Source organism: Pocillopora damicornis, chromosome 1 (assembly GCF_964200805.1).
Source record: "Pocillopora damicornis chromosome 1, jaPocDami1.2, whole genome shotgun sequence".
Classification (NCBI taxonomy): Eukaryota; Metazoa; Cnidaria; class Anthozoa; order Scleractinia; family Pocilloporidae; genus Pocillopora; species Pocillopora damicornis.
In genome coordinates this window covers 13,781,887-13,805,282 of record NC_142670.1, presented here as the reverse complement: position 1 = coordinate 13,805,282, position 23,396 = coordinate 13,781,887, and the positions used below count along the sequence as shown (strand labels likewise).

The window sequence follows — 23,396 nt, the reverse complement described above, 5'->3', positions numbered from 1 at the left end:
GAAGGGAAAATGAAATTGTTGATTAACTTGAAAGATGAGTGATAAAGAAGCATTGTTAATGCGGGATCCACTGTAATTGGCTAAAGCTGTGGTGGTCTCCCTGCCTGAGATAATTAGGCGAAGCTAAATAAATAAATTAGGGTGTAAAAAGATTCACATAATTACATGTATACGTAGGACATCTCAATGATCTCCTGACCCCATTTCTAAATTAATCGTACATCTCTGTTAGATTCTGATGAAGATCCTATTCCTCCAGAAATCAGGTATGGGATTTGTTTCTTGAATTTTGTTCCCTTTCATACAGCTGTAGTTAATCATTTAACTCCCAGAAGTGATTAACATGAAACCTCTCCTTATGATGTCTACACATTATTCAGCAAACAGGTAATGAGAATATTTAAACTTATCAAGCAGAAGCTGCTATCTTGATCTAATGCCAAGCTCTCGTGACTAATTTAGAAGGAGACGTGTAGCAGCTAGAGGGGAGAAATAACAATCAGATCTTAGGAGTTAAAGGTTAAACTTTTGGACCCTAATATCACCCCTGAATCAAGAGTCAAGGAAATTATCACTAACTATAAAAGCTCTTGATTATTTTAGAAAATTCTCCTTGTAATTGCCTCAGAAAATGCATAGGGAACAGTATGGAGAATATACATACTGATATCAAGGTGTATTCAGAACCTGGTTCTCTTTCATTCATGTCTCTTTTAGAAAAGCTACATCAGTAAAGAAGGAGGAGAGTTCAAAAGCTAAGAAAAGTAGAATATTGACCAATCAGCTTGGACTCAGGTAAGGAAATTATGTCTAATTATTGAGGGTACCCTATACTTTTTACGAGAAGGGTGATTGGGAGAGTTTGTTTTCAGGGGAATCATGATTTCAATTTTTTTTCATGAATTTTATAGATGACATAATCCTTCCATTTCCATCTGAAAAGTTTTTTCTTTATTTAAACGCGACCCATGAATGAAGAATTATATGAATTAAATGTGATTGACAAACCATTTTGTTTCCCTGATGAATTTCAGGTTATTTGAAAGAGCCAAACTTGTAGGATTAACAGTTTTATAAACAGACGAGAAAGAGTGAAACTTTTAATTTGTGAATTTGGCATAATTCTCTTTTTTTGAATTCATGTGAATGTGAAAGAATTTTGGATATTTTTCGTGATGCATGAAAAGACAATATATTTTTACATGACTGAGTTCTACAAAAGGGTTTAGGGGACTCTCCTTATTAATGGAGTGGGAGGGCTGAATAGGGAAAATATTTAGTGTCAGGTGAGCTTGAGGTAAATGAAGTCAGGTTTTTTTACATCACCTGGCCTTTAACCTTGCCTATGTATTAGCTTGCCAAAGAAAACAAAGCCATCCACTTGATCTAGGGTTGAGCACACTCACCATCAGACTACTGTGCCTTTAATATAATTTTGATATTATGATGCTTTAATTGTATTTTGATGTGGTTTCTACAGGTGAGGAAGAAGTTGTGCCTTAGAAATTAAAAAAAAGTCTCTGAAGCAAACTGAAAAGCCAGCTTCTAAAAAGGTCCAGCAAGTTAATGAGAGGTAACATGCATCGCACTCTATTATTATATTTGATATTTCAATACCAAGCCATGGTGTTAATTTAGAATGTAAGATATTGCTCTGGAGAAGCATCTGGCTTCTTAAAAATTGTCCAGGTGAATGTTGTTTGTATGTTTGTTTGTCTTTCCTCTCTTCCATCAAGCATTGAGAATGTTAGATCTGTCATAGGAAACTGCTCTTATGCTGATACATTTAACCCTTTGACCCCTAAGAGTGACCAGCATCTAATTTCTCCTTACAATGTCATCCTTGAATCAAACATTAAGGTCACAAGAATAAAGGAAATGATCACCAACTACGCTCTTGTTTGTTAATCAAATTCTCCTTGTCAGTACCCAAGGAAATGTATAGAGAACAGTATGGAGAATAATTTATTTGCATACTGAGTTTTAGGTGTTAAGGGTTGAAAATGAAAAACAAACAAACAACAGCAAAATAATAAAGACAGTGTTTACACAGCCATCAAGGGTGAATTAAACGCAACATTGTTTTAGAACTAAAATGTTTAACACATGGATTGTTATTCTTGCTTTATTCCAGTCAAACCTAAAGAGAAAAAAGTAACTTCTGCACTTGATTTCTTTGGTTCTACTTCAGTTGAAAGGGAATCCAGGAAAACATTTACCAAAAGAGAAAACAGGTGATTAACTAACTACTCTTGTTTTACCCACAATTTTTTTTAAAGAAAAAATCAGGCATCCTGTGTATTTTTAACAGTACTTCATGCATCATGCATTAAACAGGGAAAACTTATAAAATTCATGCATCACATGTTAGTTTTAAATTTAAAAATGACACCATGGGGATAAGTCCTTTTGCCTCTAAGCTATTTAAATCAATTCTCTTTGCTGTCTGTCACACAAGTGTTATGACAATATCAGATTCTTTTAGAATATGGTGTTCATTCAAACATCTTCTGGTCTGATGATTTTCTTTCTTCTCTTTAACTTGCTGCTTGACTGTGAATTTGTATTGTTATGAGAAATTAGAAAATTAGTCAATCTTGAGAGTGCAAATTTTAAGCTTGATCCAGAGCTCAGCCCACTTAATGATCATACCTTGATTCCCTGTAGAACCATCAAGAATTTTTTTTCATTTCACTCAGAGATCTGATGAATCTGAAGAAAATGTAGACTCCAAAGTGAATAGAAAAGAAGAGTACAAGAATGGGAGAGAAAAAGAAGGAAGAGAAAATGGTAATGTCAACCATTACACAACAGAGCAACCATCAAAGAAAAGAAAATAAGACCTCCCAGAATCAAAGTCTGAGGTTAAAAAGCCTTCCCCTGAGAAGAAAAAGGTTTGTAAGCCTTTTGATCACCATCCTTTATTGTTCCAAAATTAATCAGTACTATTAATGCTTAAACGTGCTACCCTGATACTAGAATTGATTGGATCTGATATGATTGCATATGTATGGTATGTGTCTCTAAGCACTTGAATAAGGTACTTGAAAGATGAAACAGAAACATTTTATGACTAAATTTGGCTTTGTATAAGATCCAAAAGCTTACTCAAACTTGTTAACTGGTGGTACATGTCATTTTTTATATGTAAACCTGTCCTACTATGAAATTAGATGGTTTTACACAGATGCACGTTGCTAACAATACTTGCAACAAAACATTACTTTCAATACTATAACCACTCAAAATACTGCCATTACTGTACCTAGAATTTCCACTAAACAGTAACTGTGGTGACAAAACTTTTAGGTACATTCTTGGTGATTTTAACTTTGACAATCCAGGATGATGCTGCCACTTTGTCTCCATTTTTCAAAGCAGCAGTGTCTTTCACCATCAACATTCCTATTTGGGACAACTCTTGCCTTATGAGGACAACTCTTAGCTGTTAGAATGTTTGATATACATGTAAAAAGACAACTCCTGCTTGCAAACTGGCTGCCAAAGCTGCCACAGTTCCAGAAACTCCTGTTAGAGACTCAAAACCAAGTCCAAAGAAAACTGTTACTCCAAAAAGGATAAAAAAGATGTTGATAAGGAAACTCCAATCAAAGGAACACCGAAGGTTTCAAAATCAGAGGAAGTGGTTGAAGTTCCACCCTCATTAGAAAAGAAAAAATCTGGCTACCGTCATTTTATGGCAAGAGATGGTCCAAGGACACTTGGTTCAAAGGAAATCCCTGAGGTACATGTTGGTTTTTAAAGTCCAAGATCTGATTGTCAATTCTCCCCTCTATCTGCGACACATTTTTCTGTAAATTAATAATGAGAATTTGTTAGATCATTATAACACAACTACATGTGCCTGATGAGTTTTAGTGTTCTCATTACCTGTTTGCTGGATAATGTATGGATATTCTTGGGAGAAGTTACATGTTAATTTCTTCTGGTAGTTAAATTATTATTATCTCTCAAAGCTCTTTATGGTTTGTTTTCCATCCTTTCAAATTTTAATGAGAGATGCAAGACAAAGGAAAATGAAGATTATTAGAATTAAGGCTGGTTTGGAAAATCTGCAGACACAGTTTATTGAAAAAAATTGTAAAATGCATGCTTTGATTAACCCTTTTACTTCTGAGATGTCAATAGTTATTCTCCTTACTGTCTGTCATACAATTCTTGTAATGTTAGTTTGGAGAATTTGGTCCTGGATCAACTAATAATCCCCTGACCAATATTTGTATTTATTCTTATCACTTGTCTGCAAGATATTGTGTTGATATTGTAAGAGAAGTTTTGTCTTGGTCACTCATGGGAGTTAAAGGGTTAAACAAAAAAAAAATATATTTTATTCTTTTACTCTCAGTTGATGTGCAATATTGTTGGTTCAATGTCAATGTCTGAGAAACTACCCACCTACCCCTCCCCTAATCCAACATTAACCCTTACTTGCTATCAGTTGATGGTTTTTTGGGTTAGGGGAGGGGTAGGTGCAGAGATGCTGATGTTGCTCCCAAATGTTTATAGTGTATCTACAGAGTTTTTTTCATTTTTCACCATTTATAACTTTTTAGTTTGGACAGTATTAACAGGTCTTCAAGGGAAGAATTAATTATTCTTGTGCATATCTTGAACATGCACGCACTTGATAATTTAATATTTAGGGAGCGGAAAACTGTTTGAATGGACTGACATCTGTTATTACAGGAGTCTTAGAAAATAATTGAGAGAGAGGAGGTCGCTGATTTGATTCAAAGATATGGTGGAAAAGTTACCCAATCAGTGAGCAAGAAAACAAGTTATGTGGTTGTGGGACGGGATCCTGGAGAGCATAAACTTTTTAAGGTACATTGTAATACACAGATCAAAAAAGGAAAAAACAAAAACAAAAACATGAACACCAAAATATAGGTTGCACCTTTTTCCCTAAATTTTTGTAACAAACCTGGGCTGTAGCCTACTGAGAAAATACCAGGGAAACTTGTCACAAATTTGCATAAATTAACTCAATTAATTGACGATTCATAAATCTGTGTAGCAAACTAACAAGAACTGAAAAAATTACAAGTTAGGGATTTATTATTTCTTTTGCAAGTTTGTTGAACAGCTAAACATTACTGGACAAGTAAACTGGTTTCTTTGTTAAGGCTAAGGCAATGTGGAACATCACAAATAAATGAGACGGTATGTTTGAGCTTGTCAGAACAAAACAAGGCAATAAGACCAGCTATGAACCACCAAGTGTGCAGAAGAAGACAAAGAAGAAGGAGAAAGCTGAACCATTGGAGAAAAGATCAGTTTGAAGGGGATTTGTTACAACTGAGTGAAAGATCTATGTCATCTCCAACAACACAAACACCATCATCATCACCTGCACTGACAGGTGGGTGTTTCAAACCTCTCCAATAATTAGCACAAAAGCATAACTTCACAGTAAATTTAATTCACACTTCAGCTGTATGCCTTAAATTTCCTCACCAGTGAGCATCCTACATGTATTGTGCGGTGATTATACTTAGTGAATATAATCTCTCTTGTGTGCATCCAGGTGCATTTGTACAACTTACTGATGACATAAATACATGTTTCCTAATTCCCACATTCAGAGATACATTTTTTTAAACAGCTGTAACTTATGAACTTTGGTGAATTTATTTCACTCGACAGTCACTTATACATGCAGTTAGTATGTTAGTAATGGAATCACTGTTTTAAACATTTTTATTTTGCTCAGCTTTCTTTTTCAACAAAGACCAAGATGGGTCGTCCTTAAAGGCAGCTCTTCTGTGCGATTTCCCAGGAGTTGGTAAAACCACAACAGCAACGCTTGTTTGTGAAGAGCTTGGTTTTACGTTCACTGAAATGAATGCCAGTGATACACGGAGAAAAAAGACCTTGGAAGAACACATTTCTCAGTCACTGAGCAATAAAACCATGGATGGCCTTCTGACAGGTTGTCAAATTTCTGTAACATTTGGAATGACTTTGATATTATTAAAGATGCTTCATTCATTCTTCTGTCTTACTAAACTGACTTTCCACTGTAGTGAATATAATTATTATCAACTGAATTAGTGACGTAAATTACGTTTGTTTCCTTTTTGTGTGCGTTGTGAGAATTTTGTACTCTAACCGACACAATACTATTTGAAAAGGCTTCTTCGTGCAGATCCTTGTTGTCGCTCTGTTATAAAAAATGTTAACCCTAACCCTAAGCGCCTTTAACCTAAAAGTTCGTTTGGATATATAAAGTTTGCATCAGGGTCGTATCACTCATTACTAAATCATTACTAAATCATTAAAATGGTGTGTTTTCAGGGAAAGCGGAAGTATGTCTGAAGAAGGGTAACAAAGAATACCGACAAGGAGAAGCTAATAACGCGATAAACTCCTACACGGAAGGACTTCAAGTGAACTGCAAAGACAAACGGCTGAACGCCAAGCTTTACAGCAACAGGGCAACAGCTCATTTCCGTTTGGGTAACATTTTTATTTCTAAGTATATAAATCTCTCATGCAGCGTTACAAGATAACGGAATACATGTACAATACACAATATTTTCACTACTGCCTAAGTAGTGCACATTACTGCGAGGATCACTTTCATTCACGGAATACACAATCTGCATCAAGAAAAGAAAGAAGTTGAGCAACAGCAGAAAAAAAGCACAAATACATGAATCCCCCTTTAGTGGATGAAATTAAGCAAAGAAATGATTCTCGTTGCTGCAATTTCATTAGATGACCATTTTTTTAAACCTCATTTCCTGAATCTCATAGCAAACCACGTGGAATGTCTGGATGATGTGACGGTTGCCGTTCAATTGGAACCCACTTTAATCAAAGCTATTAAGAAAGGTGGGTTTTTCAGACTTAAGCCGCCAACACTCTATTCTCTGATCTCGTCAAAAGAGGATTGTGTGGTTTGTGGCAGGTGACTGCACCCCAAGTGTCAATTGTATTTGATGTGTCAATGTCTGTGATGTGGGTAAAAAGCATAAGAAGATGTCAATAAGCTCTCAAATACCGCTGCCTGGTTAGTTCACGTAGTAGAGTGTCGGAGGTCGAGGGCTCAGGCCCTAGACCAGAACAACACTCAGACTTAAAAACTCTGAGGAGAATGTGCTGCCACCTACCTATGACATCTGCAAATGGTTTGATATTCTTGTCCCAGATATAGACGGAAAACCGTAAGCCCCGTTTCCTGCATCTTCTCGGTAACTCTTAGCAGGGGACGTTAAAAAACTCGGCAAGGAGGCGCCTGAAAAATTCCCTTTCAAAAGTTGTAAACTGTTCAATGCAGTCTGACTGCAAACTTCCCCGAAAAGTGCTGAAAAGCACATAACAACACATTAAAATGAAGAGTGCGCGATATAAATTCACCTTTATCATGATCAATTGAAGCCTAATTGGTAGTCGCTTTGCATTAGCTCCTTATTGTTCATTTTCAGTTGTTCCGCAAGTTCAAATTTCCTTCATTATCACAATTTTTGTTCCCAGCGAAATGTCAAATTAAGTCTATTTTATCAATACGTTTATTGCTTAACAGTGATAAATTACCTCGCAACACATATTATTCTCTCCTTTTCAGGAGCCAGAGCTTGTGTCGAACTTTGCTGGTATAAAGAAGCAAGGAGTTGGTTGCATATGGGATTGGCCGTATCCTTTAACGAATGTTTCAAACTTGATACGAGATGTAATGTGAATAGTATTTCAAGAAAAATTCAATAAGTTCCAGGCAGATTCTTCAACACATAATACAAGCGATGTTCTCTTATACTGCACTGAGCAGTTTCAAGAAGCTAAAATATTCTTTAAAGTGTTCTTTCGATTATTCCACGAAACTTTACCCAAAAGAAGAGGCCATATTAATTAATTCTCAGAGCTTGAGCTTTGAGCACATTTCCTTTGCATTTTCGCAAATCCGCTCATGATTTAGCTACCCTTGACAAGTTTAAGATTAAAAACGATAACGAACGTTTCCTACAATTAATAAGGAAATCGAATGCTGAACTAAAAGTCAAAGCAAATACTTATGCCAGTCTCGGATGGTCTTACTATAATGTTGGACAGTTCAACACAGCAATTGACTACTATCAACAATGTCTAGATAGTGCCAAAGAAGTGGGAGACAAGGCCGGAGAGGGAAGAAGTTATGGCAATATCGGCAAGGCTTATCAAGGTCTAGGAGAGTTCCAAACAGCCATCAAGTACCATCAACGTCATCTAGAAATTGCTAAAGAAGTGGGAGACAAGGCCGGAGAGGGAGCAAGTTATGACAATCTCGGCAACACTTATCAAGGTCTAGGAGACTTCAAAACAGCCATCAAGTACCATCAACGTCATCTAGACATTGCTAAAGGAGTGGGAGACAAGGCCGGGGAGGGAACAAGTTATGGTAATCTAGGCAACGCTTATCAAGGTCTAGGAGAGTTCAAAACAGCCATCAATTACCATCAACGTCGTCTAGAAATTGCTAAAGAACTGGGAGACAATGCCGAAGAGGAAACAAGTTATGGTAATCTCGGCAACGCTTATAGAAGTCTAGGACAGTTCGAAACAGCCATCAAGTACCATCAACGTCATCTAGAAATTGCTAAAGAACTGAGAGACAAGGCCGGAGAGGGAGCAGGTTATGGCAATCTCGGCAACGCTTATCAAGGTCTAGGACAGTTCAAAACAGCCATCAAGTACCATCAACGTCATCTGGAAATTGCTAAAGAAGTAGGAGACAAGGCTGGAGAGGGAGCAAGTTATGGCAATCTCGGCAACGCCTATAGAGGTCTAGGAGAGTTCAAAATAGCCATCAAGTACCATCATTGTCATCTAGAAATTGATAAAGAAGTGGGAGACAAGGCCGGAGAGGGAAGAAGTTATGGTGATCTCGGCAACGCTTATCAAGGTCTAGGAGAGTTCAAAACAGCCATCAAGTACCATCAACGTCATCTAGAAATTGCTAAAGAAGTGGGAGACAAGGCCGGAGAGGGAACAAGTTATGGCAATCTCGGCTGCGCTTATAGAGGTCTAGGAGAATTCCAAACAGCCATCAAGTACCATCAACGTCATCTAGAAATTGCTAAAGAAGTGGGAAACAAGGCCGGAGAAGGAACACGTTTTGGAGATCTCGGCAACGCTTATCAAGGTCTAGGAGAGTTCACAACAGCCATCAAGTACCATCAACGTCATCTAGAAATTGCTGAAGAAGTGGGAGACAAAACTGGAGAGGGAACAAGTTATGGCAATCTCGGCTGCGCTTATCGAGGCCTAGGAGAGTTCAAAACAGCAATGAAGTACCATCAACGTCATCTAGAAATTGCTAAAGAGGTGGGAGACAAGGCTGGAGAGGGAACAGGTTATGGCAATCTCGGCTGCGCTTATCGAGGCCTAGGAGGGTTCAAAACAGCAATAAAGTACCATCAACGTCATCTAGAAATTGCTATAGAAGTGGGAGACAAGGCCGGAGAGTGAGCAAGTTATGGCAATCTCGGCAACGCTTATCAAGGTCTAGGAGAGTTCAAAACAGCCATCAAGTACCATCAACGTCATCGGGAAATTTCTGAAGAAGTAGGAGACCAGGCCGGAGAGGGAACAAGTTATGGCAATCTCGGCAACGCTTATAGAGGTCTAGGAGAATTCCAAACAGCCATCAAGTACCATCAACGTCATCTAGAAATTGCTATAGAAGTGGGAGACAAGGCCGGAGAGGGAGCAAGTTATGGTGATCTCGGCAACGCTTATCAAGGTCTAGGAGAGTTCCAAACAGCCATCAACTACCATAAACGTCATCTGGAAATTGCTAAAGAAGTAGGAGACAAGGCCGGAGAGGGAACAAGTTATGGCAATCTCGGCAACGCTTATAGAGGTCTAGGAGAATTCCAAACAGCCATCAAGTACCATCAACGTCATCTAGAAATTGCTAAAGAAGTGGGAGACAAGGCCGGAGAGGGAGCAAGTAATGGCAATCTCGGCAACGCTTATCAAGGTCTAGGACAGTTCAAAACAGCCATCAAGTACCATCAACGTCATCTGGAAATTGCTAAAGAAGTAGGAGACAAGGCTGGAGAGGGAGCAAGTTATGGCAATCTCGGCAACGCCTATAGAGGTCTAGGAGAGTTCAAAATAGCCATCAAGTACCATCATTGTCATCTAGAAATTGATAAAGAAGTGGGAGACAAGGCCGGAGAGGGAAGAAGTTATGGTGATCTCGGCAACGCTTATCAAGGTCTAGGAGAGTTCAAAACAGCCATCAAGTACCATCAACGTCATCTAGAAATTGCTAAAGAAGTGGGAGACAAGGCCGGAGAGGGAACAAGTTATGGCAATCTCGGCTGCGCTTATCGAGGTCTAGGAGAATTCCAAACAGCCATCAAGTACCATCAACGTCATCTAGAAATTGCTATAGAAGTGGGAGACAAGGCCGGAGAGGGAGCAAGTTATGGCGATCTCGGCAACGCTTATCAAGGTCTAGGAGAGTTCAAAACTGCAATCAAGTACCATCAATGTCATCTAGAAATTGCCAAAGAAGTGGGAGACAAAGCTGGAGAGGGAAAAAGTTATGGCAATCTCGGCTGCGCATATCATGGTCTAGGACAGTTCAAAACAGCCATCAAGTACCACCAACGTCATCTAGAAATTGCTAAGGAAGTTGGAGACAAGGCCGGAGAGGGAAAAAGTCACTGCAATCTCGGCTGCGCTTATTATAGTCTAGGAGAAATCAAAACAGCCATCAAGTACCATCAACGTCATCTAGAAATTGCTAAAGAAGTGGAAGACAAGGCCGGAGAGGGTACAAGTTATGGTAATCTCGGCAACGCTTATCAAGGTCTAGGAGAGTTCAAAACAGCCATCAAGTACCATCAACGTCATCTAGAAATTGCCAAAGAAGTGGGAGACAAGGCTGGAGAGGGTATAAGTTATGGCAATCTCGGCTGCGCTTATCAAGGTCTAGGAGAGTTCAAAACAGCCATCAAGTACCATCAACGTCATCTAGAAATTGCCAAAGAAGTGGGAGACAAGGCCGGAGAGGGAAGAAGTTATGGTAATATCGGCAACGCACAACATGGTCTTCGACAGTTCAAAACAGCAATCGATTGCCATCAACGTGATCTAGAAATTGCTAAAGAAGTGGGAGACAAGGCCGGAGAGGGAGCAAGTTATTGCAATCTCGGCATCGCTTATCAAAGTTTACGACAGTTCAAAACAGCAATCGAGTACCATCAACGTCATCTAGAAATTGTAAAAGAAGTGGGAGACAAGGTTGGAGAAGGAACCAGTTATTGCCTTCTCGGCAGTATCCATCACGGTCAAAGAGAGTTTGAAAGAGCTATTGAGTATTATCAACGTCACCTCGAAATATCCAAAGAAGTGGGAGATAAGACCGGAGAGGCGTGCTCACTCTATTCCCTTGGAAGCAATTTTGAGTGCCGAGGAAATCTTATGATGGCCTTTGACTGTTATTACTCGAGTGTAGAATTGTATGATAATATCAGGGCCAGCCTTCAAATCAACGATCAGTGGAAGATTTCTTATCGTAATAGGTACCAAAAGGCATACAAAGGTTTGTGGCGTATAAATCTCAATAGAGGTCAAGCTGTAAAGGCTCTTCTTGTCGCGGAGAAAGGACGTGCTCAAGCTCTGAGAGATCTCATGACCACAAAATATCAGCCTGGACATTCTTTAACGTACAGCGCATCCCGCATTTCTCTGAGGTGGGTTACATTGAGCACAGTTTTCATAGCTATTAATGGACCATGCGTTTACTTCTGGGTTTGCCTCAGTGAAGATAATATCCAGATGAGAGAGGTGCACGTCAATGATTATAAGTTTGAGGCTGAATTGGAAGTTTTCATCCAGCTACTAAACAAAACTGCCCTCAAGGAGATCGGTGCAAGAGATACTGTTACAATCGAAAATCTTCCTCGTGATTCGCCGACAGAAGAGGAAGTGGCCAATGATGTGATCCGAGTTGATGTGAGGCACTCCCATTCAAGTGCTTTAAAGAAGCTGCATGACATCATCGTTGCCCCTATTGCTGATCTGATCGAAGGCAACGAGCTAACATTCGTTCCTGAGGGGCCATTTTGCCTAGTACCTTATGCAGCATTGCAGAAGTCGAACTCATCGTATCTAAGTGATTCATTCAGAATTCGTGTGCTTCCTTCTCTGACGACGTTGCAACTAATTCACGATTGTCCAGCTGACTTTCACATGAAGACTGGTGCGTTGCTTGTCGGCGACCCATGTTTCAAACATATCATCTATCAGGAAAAACTTTTGGTGCAACTTCCAGGAGCAAGGAAAGAAGTGGAGATGATCGGACGTATCCTAAATGTTTCCCCCCTCACTGGAGAAATGGCAACAAAACATGAAGTGTTAAAACGAATATCATCAGTGGCCTTAGTTCACATAGCAGCGCACGGTAAAATAGAAACTGGAGAAGTTATCCTGGCACTAAACACAACAAGAGAAAACCCTCAGCCGCAAGAGAAAGACTATCTACTGACGATGAAAGATGTCATAGAAGCTGGCTTGCGAGCACGTCTGGTTGTACTTAGCTGCTGTCACACTGCTCGTGGGAAGGTCATGGCCGAGGGTGTGGTCGGCATGGCGCGTGCACTTTTGGCTGCTGGTGCTAGATCTGTTGTGGTAACCTTGTGGGCGATTGACGACGAGGGAACCCTGGAGTTCATGAGTTTCTTCTACGATGCACTTTCCAAAGGCAAGAAGGCGAGTGAAGCTCTCAATCAGTCAATGAAGTGTATGAGAAAAGTTGAAAAGTTCAAGGAAGCGATTTACTGGGCACCATTTGTACTCATTGGTGATGATGTCAACCTGGATTTCAAGGATATTAGAAGCCGAAACAAGTAAGTATTAAGTTTATACATTCTATTCAATACAAAGTTACCTTGAATCATAATATAGCTTATGTATGAGCACTGATACTTGCGTATTATTTTCCTTTCAGTTGGGTTACGAATTTAGTTTTTGCTCCAGTAAATTGAGATGCAGTACAATCAAGTGGACACGTTTGCGATGATGACATTCTTGTTAGGAAACATGGGAGTAATAAAAAAGCAAATTTCTTTTAAAACAATCCTGTTGTGCAATGTATCGTTTCATGTGCTATGAAAAATTTCATAGCAACGCAACTATACTCCCTAAACTTAGCCTCTTTTATTTTTCAGTTAAGGCAGCGAGCAATTGGAACCCAGGGTGTTTTCGGATACCTGCAAACGCTGATATTTGGACCAGAAACCAGTAAGCTACTTATGAAATCTTTGTCAAGAGTCACCTTTCCAAAGCAGGAAGAGCGTCAAAGTCAAGTTTAACACGAGAACGGATTTCCTTTGATTCAAAAGTTGACTTTTTGCTTGCCTGAACTGCCCCTAAGACCTTGATCTTTGATGTTCTGCTGAAACTACTGGTTTTTTTTTCATATGATGTCTTGAAATTATTAAGAGTAATTATGTAAAAAGTTATTTTTTAATCGAAGTATTACCAACTAAGCGGATTTGGGCATTGCATTGACGTCGAAGTTGAAACGTCTTGAAAGCGTTTCAAGAGTTATCAAGACTTTTTCTCAATCGGTTTTTTTCTCGTGAGCGATGTAAAACTGTTACAGTCATGTGCGCGTGTGGAGAATTTCCATGGAAATTGGAAAATAATCAGTTGTAGGATTGCTCGATTATCTTAGTTTATGTCATATGGGAATTGCTTTTAACTTTTCGAGGATTTGTACCTAGTCATTGGTACTTAAAGTTAGTTTCTGCCGATCAGAATTTGGCTTGTCTGGACTTAAAATGAGAGATTTTGGCCGTAATGGCCAGGATTTAGTCTTACTATTAGTTGATTTTCTGAGATTTCTCCTTTAATTTTGAGTGCGATAAATTTTATTTTTTACAAGCAGAACGATGCATTTAAAGTATATTGTTGAAACCAATCACCCAAAGGCAAAATGAGAAGTTTTATTTTATAATTTTAGTTACTGGCCTACAAAGCATTGAAGGAAGCTCAGAACGAGCTCGAAAGTTGGAGCCAAACGATTTTATTTAGTTTCTCCGATTAGATTGTTTACTTGCTATCTAAGTACAATAAACTATTATTTGAACGTCAAACAATGAAACAAATCGCTTGGCATTTTGTTAGAATGGAAGAGGAAATCAATAACAAAGGGAAGAAAATTTCTGCATCAACCTGCATAAGCTATTTCTTGTCGTTTGAAGTAGTGAGGGGGCCTAAGTCTTATTCGCTTTATAAATTTTGCCCATTTCTTTGTTTAGGTTTATTGAATGAGAGATAAACTTCGATATTTTTTGACTCTATACCTGCTAATATCGATCATTGGCAGCCGCTTCTTAGGATGTCACGTGACGCTCTTCTTTACCACAGTATGCGACAGAGGATCAAAATGTTGAGCTAAAATATACAAAAAAAGTGATTATTTAGATATGGATGTCGAATAGCCAAAGCAGGGGAGGATCTTTGCCAAGGAAGTTACTAATTCGATAACCAGCGTTGGATGAAGAGTAATTTACGGGGAATAGAGCTCCCAACCGGGGAACCAAGATTAGGAGCTTCGATCCTCTGCCAATGAGCGAAAGAAATCGCGCACAAAAGTGTCTAAACTGAAAGAACCACGCCAACTAAAGCCCATGTTAAATTATATAAATTCAATATATCCTACTCTTCCTGCTCCTTCATACTTGTCATTGTTTTTTTTTTTTAATTTTTTGTTTTCTTTCATGAATTATTTTTGCGTTGAAGGAAGGGGGAGAATTTTTTTTTCTATACTGGAGAATTTATGAAGCTATCTTATGCCTGTGAGGACATCGTCTCAACAGGTTTTTCTCGCTATTGAAGACCATCGTTAGGTTAAAATTGACCAGCATTCCCGCAAACAACGGCTACGTCCAAAGCTTTTGGTAAGTAAATAGGAAAAAGAAATGGTAAATATTGTCTTGAGTCATATCATAATTACTTAATTCGTTTTAAAGAGCAGAGGAAAAATTATTTAGCGGCAATTAGTCCAGGGTATACAAATCACAGTCACCAACACTAATCATTAACTCACAACTTCAATAAAAGCCACAAAGGCGACAAATATCCAGATCAGGTTGTTAATCGAGGAAAGCCAAGATACAATTTGTCAGAAAATAAAATGATACCGATTTCAAACTATATCCAAAAACAAAACCAAGATTTAAACGCAACAAATTAAAAGGAGGAGAGCAAGACGAAACCCTTCAATTTTTTTCTTACTATTTATCATTCGTATAGCTTTGTAACCCTTCTTTTCCAGCAGCGATGCCAAGTGAAATGGCCACCATGATCACTGGAGGACCTACTCATAAATAAAGGCAGGAAATCGAAACACTTTACTGCATGACAACACCAGACTTGGCGATCAGAAAGCATGGTTACAGTTACCAGTGCATGTTTACTTACCCCATGAGATGACGTGATACGTGTACATTTTGGTGTTAATGTTGTAAACTTTCACAACGAAGAAGTAGAGATAAATTCCCTCGATCAGCATCCAACAGAAAGCGGCCATCAAGAAATACTGCATCAGAGCTGCTATTGTAACACAGACAGCCTGTGGAAAGGACGAGTTTTCGTATAATTCTTAACGTGCTTCTTTCGAGAAGATATTTACGGTGCAAAGAGTAAATTCATTCTACGGATAGAAGGAAAGGTTACTGACTTTGTTTTCTGTGGCGTTTATTCCAGCGAGGAAGATGATCTGTCCAGCCCCAAGGGACATAGAAACACTCATCCGAATTTGAGAGAGAGGTTTACAAGCATCTCTGGTAAAATAATGTTAAAAAGAAGAAGAATGAATGAGACAAAAGCAACAACACACAGAAAATATGGCAAAAAAAATTAACTAAATCTTGACAGCGAAGGAAAGAAGAAAGTCAGTAAATAGCTCCAAAGAGGACAAAAAAAAGAAAATATTACGAAGAAAATGTCTAAAGCCTAAAAAATTCATAAAAAGTGAAATCATAAGTTGTTCAAAAGTTCGTGATGGGGCATGAAATGTAGCCTGAGTTTGTGAATTATCCGACATGACTGTTCTTGTTTGCATGGAGATTGGCATTGAGATCTCTTTTCTCACCAGCCTTGTTGAGGGGAGTTAAGAATCTACCTCATTATTAATCAAGTGCATTACTTACGTGAGGCAAGAATAAAGTATTAATGTTAAAAGTATCCCGATTATGGAAAGGCTCAGTCCAACGTAGGTGGCAACTTTCAGAATGGTTTCGTTCTCCTCGGTGAGCTGTGTCAAGAAAAGAAAAATTAAAGGACAACGTTGAGTTAGTTCATTGAGCCCATAAAACTATTAAGTAAGGCAAAAATAACTTTATTACCTTTGTGCTACCGTCGTAGTCCATTAAGACGGCAAAATGCGTCAAATGATTGCAACTGCAAACTGTTTCTTCTGAGTTACTTTTTGATGTAATTACATGACAACCTTCCTCTGAAAAGCTGTCACACATGAATAAAAAAGAAAAGTTAAAAAAAATTATTCGTTGTTTGGGGAAGAGGCCTAGGTGATGTTTGACAATTTTGCGCCAAGATTTTCTTCTATTGTAGTTATAGTTGCGATAACATTTCAATCAGACTTCCCCTCTCTAAAAACGACAACATGTTGGCTTCCAGGAAAGTGTTTATCTGCGCAAAAGCATCTGAGAAAAATCATTCATTCTCCTCCATACTAAATTTAATTTAAGAAGGAATAAATACCATACAATATATAATATATATAATATATAATAATATATTGTAGTATTTTACCTTTTGCTGAGGCCACTCCAAAACATACAGCGCTTCTCTGCCGTCAAGACCTGAAAATAGATTTTATCTTGTCAGAATAAATCAAAACAACGCATAGAAACTAATTTTCATGTTACCTTTTGGTTTCTGAACTGTAGGATGACATTTTCTCGCGATTTCTCTGGCTTGGGGTTCATAGTTACGGCCATTATCCTGGAGTTGATATACCTATGAAGAAATCGTATTTGAAAATGGACCAGAACCAAGGAAGCAATATGACATATTTTTTTGTAGATTCAGGCTAATTTTTCATGAAGGTGGAATGGTCAGAGACAAGCAGGGAGTCTTCCAACCCTAGTTTTTGGAAAGTTTCTCAGTTCAGTTTAGTTGAACTTAGATCTTATGTGTATCCGTGTTATGTGTTTTTTGAGGTAAACGACATGGAGTAATATGAAAATAACGGCACCTTTGGTTGTCTGTTTCACTCTTTATGGCTTGGTCTGTCAGAAGTAGGTCATGCAAATCCTTGTACACACATGCAACCACCATTGATCCTTTAAACCCCAAGGATCAACAAAAAAATGTTATCAAACAACAACAAAAAAAGCACACAAAATTGAAATTTTTATCAGGCTCTAAGGTATGTGACATTTTAGGGAGGGGGAGTGATTAAAGAAGATAGACTATGTAAACTAAGGAAGCGCCTTTACATGGGGCTTTATTTCGACACAGAAATTTCTATTGGAGAAACCAAGGTAATACTAAAAGTAAAGTTATCACAATAGTTAATACGAACCATTTTCCTCAAAAGTTGAAGAAGCGATATCGATTCTTGCTCGCCATTGTTGTTCCTCAAAGTTGAAGCCACTTGCATTCTGGCGATAGGCTTTTTGAATGACCAAAACAGTCGGAAAGAAAAATTACAAATGAAAGCACCTTCGGTGAAATTTACAATAGCACACCTACACAAACTTCCATTTTGTGGTGTACACAAATATTTCATAATCTTATGGGTTGGAAGTGTATTGTATGTATCTTATTTGCCCTTCCACGACTATTCGACGAATTCAACCATTTTACAAAGTTTTTTCAATGTAAGACTAATAAAAAAGTGAGTAGTACTGCACGGACTAAAATTGTGAAAACTCAATTCGTTCCTCGAACTGTTTCGTTGGAGAACTATAAAGTTCATTCAGAGAATTTTGAAGCGTACGGTTAAAAATCTTGCATTTATGTACATCACAGACGATAGGCCAATTTTGAGCTCAGTGTACGGTATGAAGTAAGTGGAAAGCATTTCTAAGATTTGACAATTTTATTTAGTAAAGGTCCACCCAGGTCCAATTCCTGGCCCTTTTTTTTAAACCAATTCTCCATTTATTTTCATAGTTCGTAGTGTTTCGCCTTTGAATTTCGTCATTAATCAAATTCCATTCTTCTTGGGTTTCAAAGGAAACTAGGTCCCCGCCTAGACTTGAGCAAGTGTCTTTGCTCCAGTACCAGGACTCTCCATCCACCGAAATTATGTACCAAGAGTTTTTAAAAGTTATGTTTGGGCATTCTACATGATGATGAAGATGATAACAAAAATACCAATTATCCAAATGATGATAAATAAAGTGATAATTATAACAGCAATGATAACATAAAAAGATTATAATCACAATCACAACAAAGGAAAAAAACGAATGAAACAGAAAACGTGACTCATTCACTAATGAATTCCTTTATTTTTACATCCTATGTATTTGTCTGATCAGTGTCAATAAATACCATACATCTTTCTTCACTACGGCGTCCGCCACACTTACCTGCTTTTGTGGATTAGTTAACTTCACATCAGCTAAGATTATTTGTGAATTCATATCATTTTGGTAGTGGAGTTTTTAAATATTAATTAGTTCCTCGTTGAGCTGACACCTCCCCCACTCCGCCCCCTACTCTTCCTCCTCTATCTAATCAGACTTAAAAAAACGTAAAATTAAATGTGAATGTAGGTTCCCACAAATGTGCAACTGGAGATACGCAGTTAACCGTATGCAGTTGTTATGGGCAAAGAGCAAAACTTTAAAGTGTACGCAACAATCTCAAAAGGTTATCTGGGTAACGATAATCAATAGGGATATAAAAATTAAAGATAAATTAATTAGGGTTAGCTCGTGCAGTTTAGAATTTAAAGAAAGTCTTGCAATTAAAACAGGTTGTTCAAACCCGTGATGCCTCGTCCTTAAATTGACATTTCCTAGGTTTCCCTGAATTCCTGAGGTTAAGTCTAACCATGACCTAAAAGCTACCAGCAATACCTTCCAGGTTATCGCTTACAATTCCGACAAGATTTTTCCGATAACCTTTCTCAAAAGAACTGCATTTATTATTTGTTTTTCTCAGAGGGCACGGTAAAGAATCCTGGAATCTTATTGGTACTTAACGCGGTCCGGGTTTTCCTATCTCTGCCCACGGGCACGGTATCGCTTGAGCGAGCCGCCGATTACATCTCTAGCTTTGTTGCTATTTTTCAAGAAATTTATTTCGTTTTGCCGGCTGGACAGTATTTTTAAGCAAATCGTTTTGGAGCAAATCAAGCCGATCGATAACTTATTAATTCTCACTTTCTCTCTCTCAGATAACTTTGTTTCCCTGCAAAAAAAATTGGTTTTGAGATGAATATTGGTAGCAAATATGTCATAAGATAGGTTAACGCGTTGCCTTAAAGCCGCTTGTAAATAACCTAAACCTTACAAGAAGTAACTCAGAAAGTTAAAACGTGAGGTATTTCTTCACAGTTGAATTCATTAATGGTAATTTCATTCATTATGTATCTGAATTCTTTCAAAAAATTTTTTCCTTGGAGAACAGTGAGGTAGGTCTTTTATACTTCAAATACGCTTTCGGTAAGTCTTTGCAGGTCCGTTCAAATTGGACATTGGTACCATAAATTTCGCAACAGTAAACAAAGGAATTCAACGCGAAAAAGCTGCTTTAAAATTCCCCTTTTGATGAAAGACCAGAGTTGCACTCGCGATTGCAGCAAACAAACGAGGGAACTCCCACAACTTCAAAACATAGATTTAAATTTATTTAAAATTACTTTGCAGTTCAGTTTATATGCCAAACCAGCGCCGTTGTCGTTGTTGATTTGTTTTAAAGGGTGCATGCGTTTTTTTGTTACGCGCTCTCTAATTGACAGGTGTCAAATTGTGACAGATACTTGTCAAAAAATGTTTCAAAGTTTGTTTGGAGGCCTCTTAAATTACCTTTTTCATTACCCAAATATAAATATTTCGGTGAGGCCTCTTTTTTATTTACATTTATTCAATCTGTTTCAACTACCATTTACTAGCTCAAAATTTGTTCAGTTCAAGGAAGGTTTTGCCACTCTTACAACCCTAACTCATTAAGGCTCATATGGAAAACATTTAGTTAATTTCAAGAGGAAAAAACTGTTATTTATCAGCCAAGGTCGGTCCGTATTGGGAAAAACTGTGCAATTTATCTCCACTACCAGTGCTCAAGACCTTGGGCACAGTATTACTCAATACAGACCTTCCAGCCGGCGAATAACATATTTATCATTGACTTGTACGAGAAACTCACACCCGGACACACAAAAATAAAAGTAATTCGATATGTTATGCTCAAAACAGAAAGCCTACACTCACTTAATTTGTGAAACACGTATTACGGAAATTTCATGGGCAGTGTGTTCAACTACTTATGCCTAAAAGTTCATTCATAGCTCACACGTTCAAGTTAGGTGAGCAGAGTATATTCTGTGAACTATGTTTTTTTTTACTTTTAAGAAGCAAGAGCAATTTTCATGACACAAGTGCAAGACTGCTAATGTTTCAGCACATTATATACTTTATGGTTAGAATGTGATCTTACCTCCGGGCATCTCGCAAATGTAGGCATCTTCTTTATTATTCCGAGGGATACCATTAAAGAGGCTTCCGTTCATGGATATTTCTGCCCTTTCGTCGTTCCCATTTGGCTCAGAATCTCGCCATTTCGAGATATTCAGCTGTTTTCCACTCTTCCATATCCAAACCCCGTCTTTCTTCTCCAAACCAATGAGCCACGCATTAGTAGTCGAAGTATTACAAGTACCACGCTTTTGAATCTCATGATTGATAAACTGCCATTCTTCCTCAGTCTCGATGGAGACTAAATAACCTCCCAAGATTGAGCAGACGTCATTGTTAGGAAACCTGTAAATTTTGCTTTTCGAAAATATATAAGAGGAGTTTTTGAAACAGGTCGGTTGGCACTCTATAACAAGAAAATAAATAAATAAATAAACGAAAAATGTATACTGAAGATAGCAACACTGACTGAGCGATCGAGAAAGTATTTTTTATATCATTAATTTTAATAACAGACGATGGGCATCAAAACCCTCTACATCCCTGAAGCAAATATTAGAATCAGGCCAGGTTTTAAAAGTGGATCTTTGGGAGATCAGGGTAATAGCACCGTTATTCTTTGACTTTTTGTTTTGCTTTCCAACTCACGTTTTGAATCGCAATCCAATGTAATTTTAAAAGGAAAGTCTATAACTCATTAGTATGATAATTGTTCAGGTATTTTTTTTTTCCCGTCTATTTAAAGGAACTTGAATATTAAATCGGAATGAAGCGGCCTCACCTGTCCCTGGCAATTTCATCAACAAACGAAGGATGACTGTAGAAGAGAAAATGGACAAATAAATTGATTGTTATCTCAAGAGTAACATTTGAAACAATGAAAAAGTTTATTAGATTTTGAGTAAGACGAGTACTAATGCATTTTATTTGCTACATGCCCTTTAAAATCCATTCATGAATTTTATTACCTTCCTAAGGAGCTGACGGAGAAATTATAAAAAATGCAGCATCTCCGCAATTCACCAACCAGCTGAATAAAACTTTTCACATGTGGAAACATTTTTAAGGATACGATAGACCCTCAGGAATGTCCTTTGGAAAATTTTTTTTAAACGGGTTATTCGCGCAACCGAACTATAAACGAATGAAAAGGATGTAAAATGTGCTATCCAGAAAAAAAAATGTTTCAGCGAATGAATCGGGTATCAAATCTGAGCGCTCAAATAAAACTTGCACAATTTGAATCTTGAGGGGTTGGTCTCCAAAATTTTGTGAGGATTTTTCCATGTTCTTGGGAGTTACAAAACTATGCATCAGCAGGCCGCGGAACCTGCGGAACCTCCAGAGCCCATATAAAATTTTTTAAAAGAAGAGCAATGGTTTGAGTATTAAGTTTGCTTTCGGGCATAAAGAAAAATAATTTAGAAGAGAAATATGTTCTAATTAACTATGACGTCCAACTTGGCGAGCAGTCAGCAGTCATCTACTCTGAGTTTTAATGACAAAACAACAATATGAAAGCTCTAAAGGTTTGGGTACCGCGATGTCTGAATAACGCCTCATCCGAACGCTCTATGGAAACCTACTTTGCACTATACGGAATCTAAACGGCTTGAGGAATCCAATTTATAAGAGATCCATGTCTGATTAAGAACTAAAAGTTTAATGAGGACATCTTTAAAGTCTGTTTTGTTTTGTTTTGTTTTGTTTTAATTAACAGTGCCAAATATCCACCACCTGACATTTTTTCTCTGTTTGGTTTGGCTAAATTTCACAGGACGTTCCAAAATGGATATTAATGTGTCACAAGTGGAAAGTCAAGGTATAATTAAGGTGGTACTAACCTAGCGAACAACATATACGAATGTGTCATTACGGGTGATTATTATTCAATTATTTTAAATTGTATGGAAAGAGAAAAATATTGAGAAACTAATGATAACGATAATGGTGATAATTAGCTTTAATAATTAGACAACAACTCGAGAGGTCATGTTAGGAGTTTAGTATGGTTCGTTATTAGAGTTCCGTAAGTTTAAATATCGAAATAAATATTTTACAATAAAAAGTCCATTTCGACGGTTTCATAGCTACCACAGAACAAACAGGAATAAGTAGGGTCGTACTCACCCAGCATACAACATATTACCGGGGTTTTGAACATTTTGCCGGATTCACTTCTATTTGATTCACACTGCTTGAGAGTTGCGGATTTGCGGCATCCTCATAAAAAGCCTTTCGAACGAGTTAGATTGTAATGAAAATCATGATCTCTGAACACATGTTCATGGCGTTAGTCTCCATTTTTTTTTCTGTCATAGACGGACCAATCGACAAAAAGCAACTTGCACCTGATGTAGAGCATTGTTTTTCTAATACAATTGAAAAGCTTCACGGCATCAAAATACTTTTTGTAGTTCAAGTGTTGTAGAAGAAGCAGCTAAAAAATATTTGATGGTAAGAACGGTAATTTCTTTATGAACTCTGTTAAATGAAAGTTGTCCTAAACAAAATTCTGTTTTATCAACGAGCAGCTTAAGCTAGTATGCCATCTGTTCGTTATGCATAAATGGAAATTATTGTTATTTATTCATCTCGCCTATGACATGCTAATTAATTCGTATGCCTTTAAAACAACGGTGGCTAACGGCCAAAGTTTAGTGTTCAGCCTAAAAAACAACTCTCCCCTAGAAAAAAGTCATGGAAACCATCACTTTTGTGTCCAAATGTTTGAATTCCAACAATTTAGAACGAGCG

At 37.8% G+C, this 23,396-nt stretch overlaps 4 protein-coding genes and 1 pseudogene across 10 annotated transcripts in view; 3 read left to right on the top strand and 2 right to left on the bottom strand.

Annotated features, from left to right (window-relative positions):
* Positions 1-23,396, top strand: part of LOC149052148 (replication factor C subunit 1-like) — a 117,707-nt gene that overhangs the window by 1,210 nt on the left and 93,101 nt on the right. Inside the window, exons 3-7 of one of the 5 annotated variants that reach the window (XR_016179886.1) lie at positions 233-266; positions 718-795; positions 1,035-1,573; positions 2,135-2,234; positions 2,700-2,894. The gene's annotated coding sequence lies outside the window, so the exon portion shown is untranslated. Of the gene's footprint in view, positions 1-232; positions 267-717; positions 796-1,034; positions 1,574-2,134; positions 2,235-2,699; positions 2,895-23,396 lie in introns of those variants that run through there. The other 4 variants (XR_016179903.1, XR_016179892.1, XR_016179908.1 and 1 more) reach the window with 4 other exon arrangements.
* On the top strand, positions 3,471-6,012 carry LOC149052161 (replication factor C subunit 1-like; annotated as a pseudogene). The gene is made up of 3 exons (XR_016184967.1): positions 3,471-3,745; positions 4,665-5,383; positions 5,735-6,012. The product of XR_016184967.1 is annotated as a replication factor C subunit 1-like (transcript).
* LOC149052160 (uncharacterized) lies at positions 5,230-14,106 on the top strand. Its single transcript, XM_089200322.1, has 4 exons — positions 5,230-5,383; positions 5,735-5,872; positions 7,940-12,863; positions 13,185-14,106. The coding sequence occupies exons 1-3, from the start codon at positions 5,230-5,232 to the stop codon at positions 9,466-9,468; spliced, it is 1,821 nt and encodes a 606-aa protein (XP_089056448.1). The 3' UTR covers positions 9,469-12,863; positions 13,185-14,106.
* On the bottom strand, positions 14,422-17,255 carry LOC149052159 (adhesion G protein-coupled receptor G5-like). Its single transcript, XM_089186874.1, has 5 exons — positions 16,914-17,255; positions 16,798-16,847; positions 16,176-16,488; positions 15,704-15,806; positions 14,422-15,595 (listed from the first exon to the last, which is right to left on the bottom strand). The coding sequence occupies exons 1-3, from the start codon at positions 16,983-16,985 to the stop codon at positions 16,323-16,325; spliced, it is 288 nt and encodes a 95-aa protein (XP_089043000.1). The 5' UTR covers positions 16,986-17,255; the 3' UTR covers positions 14,422-15,595; positions 15,704-15,806; positions 16,176-16,322.
* Positions 17,241-21,539, bottom strand: LOC149052158 (CD209 antigen-like protein D). 2 transcript variants are annotated; one of them, XR_016180541.1, is made up of 3 exons: positions 21,421-21,539; positions 17,573-21,045; positions 17,241-17,330 (listed from the first exon to the last, which is right to left on the bottom strand). XR_016180541.1 is itself a non-coding variant. In XM_089185263.1 (2 exons), the coding sequence occupies exons 1-2, from the start codon at positions 21,437-21,439 to the stop codon at positions 20,645-20,647; spliced, it is 420 nt and encodes a 139-aa protein (XP_089041389.1). In that variant the 5' UTR covers positions 21,440-21,539; the 3' UTR covers positions 17,347-20,644. The 2 variants fall into 2 exon arrangements, 1 of the variants encoding a protein (XP_089041389.1); XM_089185263.1 differs by lacking the exon at positions 17,241-17,330 and having other exon boundaries at positions 17,347-21,045.